At 39.5% G+C, this 14,957-nt stretch overlaps 1 protein-coding gene across 2 annotated transcripts in view; it reads left to right on the forward strand.

The window, feature by feature from the left end:
• USP37 (ubiquitin specific peptidase 37) overlaps positions 1–14,957 on the forward strand; it is a 102,641-nt gene that overhangs the window by 79,396 nt on the left and 8,288 nt on the right. For both annotated transcript variants that reach the window (XM_047083468.1, XM_047083469.1), the window contains exons 20-24: positions 4,627–4,793; positions 7,649–7,709; positions 11,737–11,852; positions 13,753–13,822; positions 14,342–14,480. In XM_047083468.1, the coding sequence (XP_046939424.1) occupies positions 4,627–4,793; positions 7,649–7,709; positions 11,737–11,852; positions 13,753–13,822; positions 14,342–14,480 (553 nt within the window). The remainder of the gene's footprint in view (positions 1–4,626; positions 4,794–7,648; positions 7,710–11,736; positions 11,853–13,752; positions 13,823–14,341; positions 14,481–14,957) is intronic.

Consider the following 14,957-nt stretch of genomic DNA (forward strand, 5'->3'; position numbering starts at 1 on the left):
TACCTCTAGCTTGGATCTCTCAGCTGAGCTTTAAATTTTGGTATTGAGATGCCTACATAAAATGTCCACTTGGCAGGGCGCCTGGGTGGCTAGCTCAGTTAGTTAAGCACCCAGCTCTTGATTTGGGCTCAGGTCATGATCTCATGGTTTATGGGATTGAGCCCTACCTTGGGCTCTGCCCTGGTAGGGTGGAACCTGCTTGGGATGCTCTCTCCTTCCCTCTCTCTGCCCCTCTCCCCCTCCCTTGCATCTCAAAATAAATAAGTAAACATTTAAAACTTATTATGATTTGCCATTACACTTCATCCAAGCTTCTTTTTTCTTTCTTTCTTTCTTTTTTTCTTTTTGAATGTTTGTTTATTTTTGAGAAAGAGAGAGAGCACAAGCTGGGGAGGGGCACAGAGAGAGGGGGACAGAGGATCTGAAGCAGGCTGTGTTAACAGCAGGGAGCTGGATATAGGTCTCGAACTCCCGAACCATGAAATCATGACCTGAGCCAAAGTCAGACACTTAACTGAGCCAACCAGGCACCCCCATCCACGCTTCTTACTATGGCCTGTCTCCACTCTCCCCCTCTTTCATTCCACTTAGCTATACTGGCTTTGTCTCTCTTTGTTCCTACAAAATATGCTAAGTTCATTCTCATCTCAGAGTCTTTGCACTTAAGCTACTTGAGGACAAGGGCCATCTTGCTTTAATTGTTGCTGTAGTCCCACCTTCCACAACAATTCCTGGTGCATAGTAGATTCTCAGTAGATTTGGGGCCCAGCACATTGTCTCATGAATCAACTCAGGAAGGGCAAGAAGACTGCCAAGTAAGGTTTCACTGTCTCCGGACACCAGCCAGAGGGAAGAGTATGTGCAGAGGTTGAGATGTGAGAAAGGCCATGGCAAGTTAGTAGGCAACAAAAAAGTTCAGAATGATCTGCATTACTGGAGCATAGTGTTGAGAAAGAAAAGCAAAAGAGAGAAAGCTATGCATCTCTAGCTTTTACATGGCCTAAACCCATTTTTAGAAGTTTGGACTTTTATTTCAGAACCATTAGGAAGTTATTGAATAGTTATAAGCAAACAAGTGTTTGATAAAGATTTATATTTGAAAAAGATCATTCTCAAAGCACCTGGGTGGCTCAATTGGTTAAGCATCCACCTTTGACTCAGGTCATGATCTAATGGTTCATGAGTTTGAGCACCATATCGGACTCTGCACTGGGATTCCCTCTCTCCCATTCTCTCTGCCCTCCCCCACTTGCATATGCGTGTGAGCGTGCTCTCTCTCTCTCTCTCTCTTTCGCTCTCGCTCACTCTCACTCCCTCTCAAAATAAATAAATAAACTTTTTAAAAAAATTTTAAAAAGGGTGCCTGGGTGGCTCAGTTGGTTAAGTGTCCTGGTCATGATCTTGCAGTTCATGGGTTCGAGCCCCATGTCAGGCTCTGTTCCTGTCCCACTCAGTTTCTCTCTCTCTCTCAAAAATAAATAAACGTTAAAAATTAAAAAAAAAATAAAAAGTTTAAAAAAATAAAAAGACCATTCTGGCTGCACTATAGCACATTTATTAGAGAAGAAATTCAAAGTAATCCTGTGAGACCTGTTAAGAAGTTACTTCAGCTGGGGCGCCTGGGTGGCGCAGTCGGTTAAGCGTCCGACTTCAGCCAGGTCACGATCTCGCGGTCCGTGAGTTCGAGCCCCGCGTCAGGCTCTGGGCTGATGGCTCGGAGCCTGGAGCCTGTTTCCGATTCTGTGTCTCCCTCTCTCTCTGCCCCTCCCCCGTTCATGCTCTGTCTCTCTCTGTCCCAAAAATAAATAAACGTTGAAAAAAAAAATTAAAAAAAAAAAAAAAAGAAGTTACTTCAGTTGTCTAGGTCAAAAACTAATGGTGCCTTAGGCCAAGGTTTTGGCATTTGAAGGAAAAGTCGATGGATTGAAGAGATAGTTAGGAAATAATGACTTACCTGATATGAGGGATAAGTAAAAAATGACACCAGCTTTCTGTCTTTAAAAAAGGCACATAAGGTGCAGGGGTGGCTCCGTCGGTTAAGCTTCTGACTTCGGCTCAGGTCATGATCTCAGTTTGTGAGTTTGAGCCCCACATTGGGCTCTTTGCTCTCAGTGTAGAGCCTGCTTCAGATCCTCATCTCCCTCTCTCTCTGCCCCTCCCCCACTCTCAAAAAATAAAAATAAACATTAAAAAAAAACTGTGTATAGTGATCCCTTTCACTGAAACATAGACTATAGGAAAGGAGCAGGTTTCATTTGGTGTAGGGGAAGAAGCAGAAGATATGTGTTCAGTGTAAAAATGTTAAATTCTGACATGTGGCTTTCCTTCTATCCATTGATCAAGTTCCTTAAAAGAGTGTTATTATTCCATGGTCATATTTGTTCCCATAGATCTTAAGTAATGTTTGTATCCATCTGATAATCTTGTCCTGATAACAAATCTATCTTGATTTTAGCATCTCAAAGTAAACTTTCTTGATTGGTTTTCTATCACGTGGATTAATTGGTAGTATGATTTTAGGATTTGTGGGGCACATTAGTACCTGGAATGCAGAAAATTATTGGTTAAGAAAAATTACCTTTTTTTAATGAGTATATTTTGGTAATAAAAGTAATAATATTTATCTTAGGTCTAAAATAGCAGCCTCAACTCCCAAATCTTTCTTCCACTTAAAATGTTCAACATCAGCTAATTTTGAATGTCTCAGTTCCACATTTCCAGCAGTAATCAGATTGGTTGACTCAAATATCCATTCCTGGTCCAATAAGCTAAGGCCAGAGGGACAGGCAGGGTCAGAGAGACTTCAGAGCTCCCCCTTCCAGCTTATGGAAATGATTTTCTCCAAGAATGGAGGAAAGGAAGAAGTTACATCTTTTAATGTTTGTTTATTTTTGAGAGAGAGAGAGAGAGAGAGAGAGAGAGAGAGAGAGAGAGAGAGACAGACACAGAATGTGAGCGAGGAAGGGACAGAGAGAATCCGAAGCAGACTCCAGGCTCTGAGCTGTCAGCACAGAGCCTGACACAGGACTCAAATTCACAGACCACGAGATTGTGACCTAGCTGAAGTCGGACACTTAACTGACTGAGACACCCAGGTGCCCCAGAAATTACATCTTTTATATAATTTTTTAATTGGGATCATATTGCTTTTGCACTTCATATATTCGAAGAGTTTTTCTCTTTTTTTTTTTTATTTTTTTTTCAACGTTTTTATTTATTTTTGGGACAGAGAGAGACAGAGCATGAACGGGGGAGGGGCAGAGAGAGAGGGAGACACAGAATCAGAAACAGGCTCCAGGCTCCGAGCCATCCGCCCAGAGCCTGACGCGGGGCTCGAACTCACGGACCGCGAGATCGTGACCTGGCTGAAGTCGGACGCTTAACCGACTGCGCCACCCAGGCGCCCCGAGTTTTTCTCTTTTAATGAGTATTCAGAGTTTTAATGGTATTCAGTCAACAATTTGATGCAATTAAAAAATGATGACAACTTACTGATTTAGAGTCTAAAGTCAAGATGTTGTAAACTTCAGATTAATTGGTAGTGCTGTAGAAAATCTATCGTTTAAGTGGTTAAGATACAGTGTTAGGGCAGATAAAGAGCATATACTAATTTTAACACAATCTATATAAAATGAATCTGTAAAGATAATTCTTGTTTGCCAGTTAAATTCTTTTTATGAGACTTTCCCTAACTTGTTAAGATGATAATATTTGCTTTTGTAGTGTTTGAGAGAAAGAAAGCATTGAACTCTTTGTCTACCCACTCTTACCTATATTAAAAATCATAATGAGATGTTTTCTGTTCTCACAGTTCAAATAACCAGAACGAAATCATGACCATACTGTTTATCCCAGCTAGCTGTGGTCTAGAGATTGAGAAGGAACAGAAAGAAATGAAAGATTTTTTCTTATTATCTCCTTGTGTGGATGTTTTAAACATATATAGTCATATACTTGTGCAGTACATGAAGTGTTTACGTATTTCATGTAGCTCTTTTGATTTAGGATATGTACAAGGCTTATTTGATTATTAATGAAAACACACACTCATTTGACCTAACTTAATAATGAGAAAAATCTCAATGTTAGCTTAATCATTCTAGCCTAATTCTTCATTTACTACTCTAAACAATGCTTTATTCCTAATACTTGGCTATGTGACATTGTGACCGGCTATGAATATGGCTGTTCATTTTTCTCCATCCTCAGCCATAGTGCTTCCTGATTGGTTACGTTTCAGAACATTGCTGTAGATCAGTGGTTCTCAACCAAGGACAGTTTTGTCCCCCCAGGGGACATTGACAATGTCTGTCATTTTTGGTGGTCACATCTGGGGAAGGGGGGTGCTATTGGCATCTAGTAGGTAGAGACCAAGGATGTTGCTGAACATTCTGCAGTGCATAGGACAGCCCCCTCAAACAACAAAAAATTATCCCACCCAGAATGTCAGTAGTGCTGAGATTGAGAAACCATAATCTAAATGTAGCAAGATGAAATTGTGTGTCCCAAGCAAGTCATGTATGAGGTTCGGGTCAGTTACTCTCTGAACAGTAGGTGTCACTCTAGTCCAGAGATTTCAGTTTATTAGAGAGGATTTCCCAGTTACGTCTTGTTCTGCTTCCTCAGATCCTGCCAGTTTTACTGAGATAACTAAAGACTGTGATGAGAATAAAGAAAATAAAACTCCAGAAGGATCTCAAGGAGAGGTTGATTGGCTCCAGCAGTATGATATGGAACGTGAAAGGGAAGAGCAAGAACTTCAGCAGGCATTGGCTCAGAGCCTTCAGGAACAAGTAAGAGATACTTCTATTGCTGTTTTCTCCTTACCTGTCTTCCCCAATAACAACTAACATGCATTAAGCACTTACTGTGTGCCAAGCATCGTTCCAGGTGATTTACATACACTAAGGCATTGGTCCAGCAAAACAAACAAACTTGTTTGGAACTTTGCCTTGGTTCTGAAACAGAAACAGTGATAGTTTTTCTTTTTTTGAAATTCCAAATGCAACAAAATGTATTGTTGATTACTTCCCATTAGTGTAATTTGTTGCATGCTAAGGCAGGATGGGTTATTACACATCATCCCCTGTCCAACTTTATTTTGCAAGCTTTAGAAATAGCCAGCATACCACCATGATTTTTTAATATTTTAAGGTATTGTTCTGGTCACTTTCTCACAATATGAATTCTTTCCTATGAATTATTTGAGCATAAAATTCTCAGGGCTATTATCTGAATAATATCTGAAATTTCAGCTTTCAGTCATAGACTGGAAAAGATGAACGTTTATCCGCTCTTATGTAGTAATCTAATCTTAAATTTCTAGTTCTTCATACTTATATTTGCCAAAGCTGTTGCTTTTGCCTGAGGTATTGCAGTTGCCTAAGGTATCTTGACTTAAAGGTGATGTTTTCATGGTTGTGTGATCCTATGCAATCCACGTCATGTTAGTAATGAAAATTTACCAAAACTCCCTAGAATGAGCACACCATTTTAGTGTTTACAAATAATCAGATTAATAAATCTAATTTGTCTGGGGCACCTGGCTGGTCAGTCAGTAAAGCATGTGACTCTTGATCTCCAGGTTGTAAGTTCAAGCCCCTCATAGGGTGTAGTGATTACTTAAAAATAAAATCTTAAGATCTGATTTCTCTAGAACAGTGGGGTTCATTCTTAACTGCACATTACTATCATCTGGGGAGCTTTAAAAAATACTGATACTTGCGGGGCGCCTGGGTGGCGCAGTCGGTTAAGCGTCCGACTTCAGCCAGGTCACGATCTCGCACTCCGTGAGTTCGAGCCCCGCGTCAGGCTCTGGGCTGATGGCTCAGAGCCTGTTTCTGATTCTGTGTCTCCCTCTCTCTCTGCCCCTCCCCCGTTCATGCTCTGTCTCTCTCTGTCCCAAAAATAAATAAACGTTGAAAAAAAAAAAAATTAAAAAAAAAAAAATACTGATACTTGCATTGTTCTTCCCCTCAGGAATTCTGATATAATGGATCCTGGGGTATGGTCTGGGCATCTAGATATCTTTCCTTTTCTCTCTCTCCCTCCCTCCCTCTCTCTCCCTCCCCCTCCTCTCTCCCTCCCCCTCTCCCCCTCCTCCCTCTCTCTCCCCCTTCCCCCTTCGTTCAGCCTCCCTTCTCTCCTTCCTTCCTCCTTGCTTCCTCCCTCCTCCTTACTTCTTCCTTCATTTTTTAAAACCTCCCAGTGATTCTGGTGTTCAGTCAAGGCTGAGAACTGCTGCTTTAAAATGCTTTCAGAACCAGCTGTTCTGTATCCTTTTATTTGTGAGAAGTATCTCCCTAGCTGCCTCATCATCAAGATGTATTTATGTCAGCTATTTTGCAAATAATGGATGGTAATCATTTGTTTTAGAAAACTTATTTTTCATCTAAAAGACCAAGGTCTGATTTCTTAACAATAGTTCCTTATAGTGCAGAGAAAGAAAAAATTCAGCATACCTCTTTTTCATGCACAAAGGACATATATCCTCTTTCTTGTCAGCTACCCAGTTAAAACTATCTTATGAACCTATCTTCACATCTGAGAATAGAATATGAGGTCTCTTCAGTTTGGTATACCTGCATCATTCTATTAATAGCTAAAAGAGTATCTTTTACCATCTGGGTTTCAGCACAGACTTTATATGCTGGATGAGTTTAAGTAATCATATTTCCTCTTAGAGAATATCTGTTTCTTTCCTGAATACAGTATTATTGCTCCCAGGACTGTAATGCAGAATAGCTCATTCTAAGCTTCTTACATACTTTAGTAACTAAAAACAAGTCTAGACTTGGGAAAAGTATAAAACGGTTCTGCTTAAATTACATCTTTTCTTCATTTATGCATGAAGTTTATAAATTTCTCTGCAGATGAGAGGGAAAAATTTTTAGAGTCAACATTTCCCTATTTTTATAATTAGTCATCAGGTTGACATTTTCACAGGTTCTTGTCTTTCTAAGAGAACCTCAGATGTATTAGAAAAGTAACAGCAGCATTCATTTAGTATTCACCAAGTATCTGTTACGTGTGTCAGGGGTTTTTTTAAGCAAGAAAAAAACAGAAAAAAGAATAAAATAGAAATGTTTGAATAATGATCTTGTGGAAATTGTTTCTGTTGCTGTCATAGACTTAGGGACAGCAATACACTAGGACCAGCTCACCGTCAGCTCAGGCGTGCCCACCTCTTCCCAGCCGTGCACTCAATATCACGTTGGTAGCTTAAACTTTGCCACAGTGGGAGTATTTATACCACGGAAATGGGCAGATGCTATAAATCAGAGGAAAGAAAACAGAGCAACTTGCTAAGTAGGTTCTGCTGTGTGCCAGGCATTTCATACATACAAGAAGAAAGGGAATTAATTAGATCACACTGTCACAGTGAATGGCTTTTGGTTAGCAAGCCAAATGTGACTGACTAGAAGAGATAACATGTAAGCCCTTTTAACCCCCGAGGTTGTGTTTTAGGAAAACAGGTTGAAAAAAGTAAAGGATTTCTCCACATCCCTCAAAAGGTCATACTCCATACATTTGTAAGATTATGGAAAACATTGTGAGCAAATGCTTTTAGCGCGGCTGATCTCATCCTTGTTAAATAAGTTTAATCAGTACCTTTTTAAATACCTTAGTTTTGTTTTTGTCCCTTTAGGAAGCTTGGGAACAGAAAGAAGATGATGACCTCAAAAGAGCAACAGAGTTAAGTCTTCAAGGTGTGGAGATTATTTTAATTACATTGTTTTTATGGTGAACTGTATCACACACAGAAAAGCATGTAAAGTATTATTTTAATGACAATAACAAATTTTAACACCTTCAAAGTAAAGAAATAGAACCTTAGAAATTGTGTACCCATTTCTTCCCTCCACCCCAAGAGAAAACCACTGTTCTAATGTTTGTATCCATCAGTAGCTTTTTTTAAATATTTTTATTAAAAAAACATTTTTTTTTAATGTTTTTACTTTTGAGAGAGAGAGAGAGAGAGACAGAGAACTAGACAGAGGGAGGGGCAGTGAGAGAGGGAGACACAGAATCTGAAGCAGGCTCCAGGCTCTGAGTTGTTAACACAGAGCCCGATGCGGGGCTTGAACTCATGAATTGTGAGATTGTGACCTGAGCCGAAGTCGGACGCTTAACCAACTGAGTGACTCAGGCGCACCCCGGTAGCTTTTTTAAAAAAAATAATTTGTCATCTCTATCCATATCACCCCTCCTTTTTTTTTTTTTTTGAAAAATTACATAACAAAGACATGTGAAAGAGCATTTTGCCATGATTAGAACTACTAGAAAATAATGTGGCCTCAGTTTCCCTGTGAATTTACAAGAGTTCACTCTTGGAAAATCAGTGGGCAAAATCATGAGTATTTAGAAACATAATGCTCACCATAGTTGTGGCATGTGGCAGAACTAATATATGGACCAGATACTAGAGGTCCACAGGGACACGTAGTCATGGGAAGCAGGCTGACTTTTATTTTCCAAGATCACTAGTCTTTCTCTGGTTCTCAGAAATAGATCAAAACAGAACACTTTGGTACAAATTGAGTGCTCTAGGCTGATCTAGACACCAGGGCATAGAGCAGAGAGCCTGAATTTTGCTGGCACATAGTTGAGGCAATTACAAATAAGAATTGAAGCTAGATTTCACCCAGGCATTCTGTGCTCTATTAGAAAGATGGTATAGTAGTGGCATTAATGGCTGTCACAAGTCACATTGCTCCAGTCTGGACTGGTTGCCCTTTACATCCATGCAAAGATACCCTGAGAGCTCCCTAACCATTCTCCTGGGGATTCCCTCTGATTCTCTCCTTTGTTTGAATCTCTCATTTCCTGTATCTCACCCTTCCTCATTCTTGGTCTACTTGTGTACTTGTGCTTTTTTTTTTTTTTTTTTTTAACGTTTATTGTTGAGAGAGAACACACGTGAAGCGGGGGAGGGGCAGAGAGAGACAGGGACAGAGGATCCAAGCACAGAACTTGATGTGGGACTCAAACTCATGAACCATGAGATTATGACCCAAGCCGAAGTCAGATGCTTAACCATCTGAGCCACCCAGGCACCCCTCTACTTGTGCTTTGATGGAGAACGTCCTAGTAGTTTTCTTAGAAAAGAGAGGTTGTGACTCAGGTTTTTTTGGAAGCCTTGCAAGTTTCACTGGACCTAGTATTTGATGGTTTGGCTGTATAGAATTCTGGGTTTGCAGTCATTGTGAAAGCATTGTTTCCCTCCAGCTTCATGCTGCTGAGCAGTGATAGAAGTCTTGTTTGCAGAGTTGCCGTATGAAAGCCATTCTTTATCCTGATATGACCCCGTTTTTGTCTGAAAGCTTGTAGGAGCTTTTTATTTCTACTATGATGAAGTTTCATACCGATGTGCTTTGATGTAGGTCTGTTTCATCCATTTTACTGGGCACTTAAAAGATCATTTTAATAGAGAAACTTGTGTCCTTCAATTATAAGAAATTTTCACTGACTTCCTCCCTTTCACTCTCTTTTCTCTTTTTGAAACTTCTGTTATCCAGACTTTCTGGTCTGATTCTTAAAATTTTCTCATCTCTTCTTTCTAGTTTTCCATCTTTTGGTAATTTTGCTCTGCTTCCTGGGAAAGTTCTCTAACCTTATCTCTAGCTCCAAACCTTCTTTTGAGTGTTTTATTTCTATCATATTTCTGATTTTCAAGAACTGATTTGTTTTGTGTATGTTCTCTTTTTCGTAAGCTTTTGGGGGGTGGTCATGGAAGTAATACCATCTCAAATCTCTGAGGATATTAAATATAGTTGATTTGTTTATTTGAAGGTTTCTTCTCCCTGAATAGATTGTTTCCTCCAACTGCCCTGTCCTGTGTGGTTCTTATGGTCTTTATATTACTTATTAGAGGCTTTCCTCAATGTCTAGTAATCTTTGGTTGTTGGTTCATTGTTAAGAAAAGGAGACTAAAAAGATAGTTGAGGGCACCTGGGTGGCTGTCAGTTAGGTGTCCGACTCTTGGTTTTGGTTCAGGTCATGATCTCACAGTTCTTGAGTCCAAGCCCTGCATAGGGCTCTGCTGACAGCCTGACAGCATGGAGCCTGCTTAAGATTCTCTCCCCCTCTTTCTCTACCCCTTGCCCACTCACATGCTCACTCAAGCATGCACTCTGTCTCTCACACACACAAAAATAAATAAACTTAAAAAAAATAACAAAAAGATGGTTGGAAGCTCTGAGCACATGAATAGTTAGGGCTCATCAACTCTGAGTTTTAGAGGGTGGGACTGTTTTGAAGATGATGTTAATATTTTAGGACTTTGTCATGGGCTGGTCAGATTCCTAAAAAAAAAAGAGTTTTCTCTGGGGCCTGGGTGGTTCAGTTGGTCGAGCGGCCGACTCTTGATCTCACAGTTCGTGGGTTCAAGCCCCACATCAGGCTCTGCACTGACCGTGCGGAACCTACTTGGAATTCTCTGTCTCCCTCTCTCTCAGTCCCTCCACCACTTGTGCACTTGCTCTCTCTCTGTCTCAAAATAAGTAAATAAACTTAAAAAAAAAAAAAGAGTTTTCTCATTTATTGCCTTTGCCTAAAGGTAAAAGATGAGGCTGTCAGAGTTCTGAGAGCCAAGTATAGGAATAGGGCTGGGGTAGAGGGGTTTGCCCTGCAAATGGTGGCCTGCTTCCCCATTTGCTGTGTGTCCCTGGCGTTCCCCCAGTCCAGAGAGTTCCCCCAGTCCAGAGAGTGTTTTACCCCCTCCAGAGGATGAAACTCCAGATATCTGTCACTGCTTAGCAGCATAAAGTGGAGGGGAGGGGATCCTGGGGGTCTGTTTCTCAAAACACTTTTCACCAAATCCTTATTTTTTTTTATCCCCTCCTTAGCCTCCAATTTCAGGGGTACATGATACTTGCAAGTTGTATGTCTTTTGAACAAGAGTCTGTGATTTAAATTGGATTGGTTCTCAACTTTTCTGTTACTGGCTTAAGATTTGGTTTTGGCTTTCCTAGGTCTGCTAAGTCCGTCACCATCTACTTTGTAGCTTTCAGGATTCTGATTCTATAGTCTCTTTCTCTGTTCTTCCCATTCATAAGTGTTCGTGTCTTTTAAATAACTCTATACTATGATTTTAAGTGGGATTAATTGTATTTTAAAGCAAAGAGACACCTACAAATGCTTCTGGGACTCTTTATTTAAGTCATTACTAAAGATGGATTCTTTCAGTAGAAACTCATCATTAAAGAAAAAAGTGGATTTTGGATTTAATTATTAGTGTAGTATATTTTAAGTGAACCTTAAATTCAAGGTTAGATACCATTATATTAAATTTCAAAAGAGTTAATGTTGAAGAATGTGAAAGGATACTAATTTTTTATGGTCTCTTTTCTGTGAGGTGGTTTGTATTTGCTGGGGCATCCACAATATGCACCAAGTACTTCAAACCTAACATACAGTTTATAGAATGTGGAATGTAGTGAAATTGGGTTATCTGTAAAATCATATTCTCTTTTTCAGTTTTATTCCTTTCTTATTAGAGTCCTATCCCTTTCATATAAATATATTTAAAAGAAAAAGGGACATTTCTTTTATAGATACCTGGTACCTGAATTGTTATTCCTCAGAGTGGGCTGGGTAAATTGGAACCCTAATGATAATATGTTTTATGTTTCCATAGGATGATAAAAGGTGTACCCCAAGCTGTTTTTTTACTTTTCTAATCCTATCTCTTTGTGTCTGTTCTAAGAACTTTTACAACATTTTTGTATTCTTCAGAGTTTAACAACTCTTTTCTGGACTCATTGGGTTCTGATGAGGACTCTGGAAATGAGGATGTTTTAGATATGGAGTACACAGAAGCTGAGGCTGAGGAGCTGAAAAGAAATGCTGAGGTAGGTGACCTTCTTCCGTGAGTAGAACCGGTCACATTGTCAGGATTACTCCTCCTGCTGTTTGTCTTCAAAGGCCTCCCTGTTCGTGTCCCTTGCGGGTTCATCTGTGCCTTGTGGCAGCTGTCCGATGGCCTTCACTTTCTCTTGCCTTTGCTCCTCGTTTCTTACACACAAGCTTCAAAACAGACTGAAACAAAACTGACTCCCTCGTGTACATGTTAGGTAGTAAATGAGTAACATGGCTCTTGATGTTATATATTAATATTAACTCACCTTTAGTTCTGCCAGAACTATATTGTCTTAAAAAATTTTTTTTAACATTTTTATTTATTTTTGAGAGACAGAGAGACAGAGCACGAGTGGGGAAGGGGCAGAGAGAGAGGGAGACACAGATTCCGAAGCAGGCTCCAGGCTCCGAGCTGTCAGCACAGAGCCCAACGTGGGGCTTGAACCACTGAGATCATGACCCGAGCCGAAGTCGGACGCTCAACTGACTGAGCCACCTAGGCGCCCCAAAACTATATTGTCTTTAAAGTTATATACCAAAACTAGCTGGTTGTTACTCAGTAAAAACTATTGCACTATTAAACTAGAGCACATTGTAACCTTTTCTTACCCTTCTTTTTTTCTGAAATAATTGTTTTTTTTTCCATTTTCCAATTTTATAATTTTAATTGCCTAGGAGTCCACTGTCCTAACACAACTACTGTTAGCATTTTGACATACTTTATCATCTCTGCCTCCAAGTGTGCTTTAAAAAAAAAGTAGGGGCACCTGGGTGGCTCAGTTGGTTAGGCGTCCGACTTCAGCTCAGGTCATGATCTCGTGGTTTGTGGGTTCGAGCCCCACGTTGGGCTCTGTGCTGACAGCTCAGAGCCTGGAGCCTGCTTCGGATTCTGTGTCTCTCCATCTCTCGGCCCCTCCCCTGTTCATGCTCTGTGACTCTCTCAATAATAAATAAACGTTAAAAAAAAATTTTTTTTTTAAAGTCATAAGTACAGTTTTTATCCTGCTTGCTTATTAAAGATTAGTTATAAGCATTTTATTTTTAATTGTTGTATGTACTGTATTCCCTCAAATCAACATACTTTTCATTTCATTTAGGTTTTAACCATGAGCATTTAAGTTTCTGTCGTTCACTGTGATAAATAATACACTGAGGAATTGTGTATGATTGAGTGTTTTCTATATTTAGAATTTTCTTCTTTAAATCCCCAGAAGTAAATTATTGCCTTAAAGTTTATGAACATTTTAATGGTTCTGGTTTACATACAGCTGTATTCCTTCCCCACATTGTACCTTATGGTGCTCCCTGCAGTGCATGAATGTCACTTTTCAGGGTTTTTAAAAATTTTTCTATTAATAATATTTTAAGGGCATTTAAAAAAATATTTAAAAATGTAAAAGTTTACCCATGATCCCAGCAGCACCACTGCAACTATTTTCATTTTGTTCATTTTGTTTTCCAGTACTTAATCATTAACACACTTGTTTTTATAGAGCTGTAATTATTGTGTGCATTCATGTGGGTTGGGAAAACAAGTTAACGTATTGCTGACCCACTGAATAATATTGCACTGAGTTGGTATACCACTGATCATTTAACTATTTTTGAGTCTTTGGTTAATTCCAACTTTTCATTATTATAGGTGATGCTACAGTAAATAATTTTACACACATATTCTTTTTTCCTTTTGAATTATTTTCCTAGAATGAATTTTAGCTGGGAGTAGAATTCTTGGGTCAAAAGATGTGAACAATAGCAACCACTGGATTTTTTTTATTGAGTTTGACTACACACACTGAAACTGTCATGTCAGCTTTGATAGTACATTTAAATTTAGTGTTTCACTTTTATTCAAATGAAGAGTTAAAAATCACGCCCACTTCTGTTTTCCAGACAGGGAATCTTCCTCATTCTTACCGGCTCATTAGTGTTGTCAGCCACATTGGTAGCACCTCATCTTCAGGTAAATGAACATTGTGATTTCAGTTTTTTATAAATGAAGTTGCCAGCATTTACTCCCTATTAGTTGGCTCTGTGCCCAGTATCATGAGCTGTAGGTTGAATGCATCAAGAAAAAGTTTTAAATCTTTTCTTTGATCACACTAAATATGAATTGTGTTAAAGGTGCAACTTTTTAATTTCTCTATAAATGACCCAAATTTCCATATACATACATATATCTATATCCAAAAAGTTGTCCTGCTGTACTATATTACTCCCTTGAGTTTCTGTACATGTTTTCGGAATGGTTTTTAGAAACACTGCTGGGGGTAGGGTCGATGGGAAGGCTGTTTCTCTCTCTCCAAAACTTCCTGTACCTGAGAAAAATGCAGTGTGTTCTAAAAACCACAATTTTAAGGGGCACATGGGTGGCTCGGTCAGTTAAGTGTCTGACTCTTGACCTTGATCTCAAGGTTGTGAGTTCAAGCCCCGCGATGGGCTTTAAAAAAAACAAACCATTTTAAGATTTTATTTATTTTAGGTCATTACATTAGTGATGTGTACGACATTAAGAAGCAGGCATGGTTTACTTACAATGATCTCGAGGTATCTAAAATCCAAGAGGCTTCCGTGCAGAGTGATCGGGACCGGAGTGGTTACATCTTCTTTTATATGCACAAGTAAGAAACTGCCAGGTCTGGAGCTGTGGGCTACAAATCTCTGAAACTATTTTTTCCCCCTGTAAGGACAAAGTATTCCCATCACTTGCTGGTTGACAATTTTTGATTTTTGTTTTCTTTGCTTAGGGCTTATATCTTGATATCTTAACTTCATGTTAATTGTCTCACAGTAGCATCTAAGTATGGAACTTAAGACTTCTATATGATAAAGTTGTCCTATCGTAAACCTTGGTCTGTCTTCCAGTGATATCAGCTGGAAGATCTGAGTTACACGGATGGGAATTACATGGCTTTGTTGTCAAGGCTAGCTAGTGCCATTGCTACCCCCCCCCCCCCCCGCCACCCAGCTTTCTCAAAAATTGGCACATGGGGTTAAGATAGTGATCAAATGAATGAGCTGCTTGTTCAATAAAATTTAGGCACCAAATGGGATTGTGCAGGCTCTGTCGGTATCTGTCTTCTATCCTTTGGCTTTAC

The sequence above is a fragment of the Lynx rufus genome, unplaced genomic scaffold, assembly GCF_022079265.1.
Source record: "Lynx rufus isolate CCGP_SWC_20201006 ecotype Redwood Valley unplaced genomic scaffold, mLynRuf1.p SCAF_2, whole genome shotgun sequence".
Taxonomy (NCBI): domain Eukaryota; kingdom Metazoa; phylum Chordata; class Mammalia; order Carnivora; family Felidae; genus Lynx; species Lynx rufus.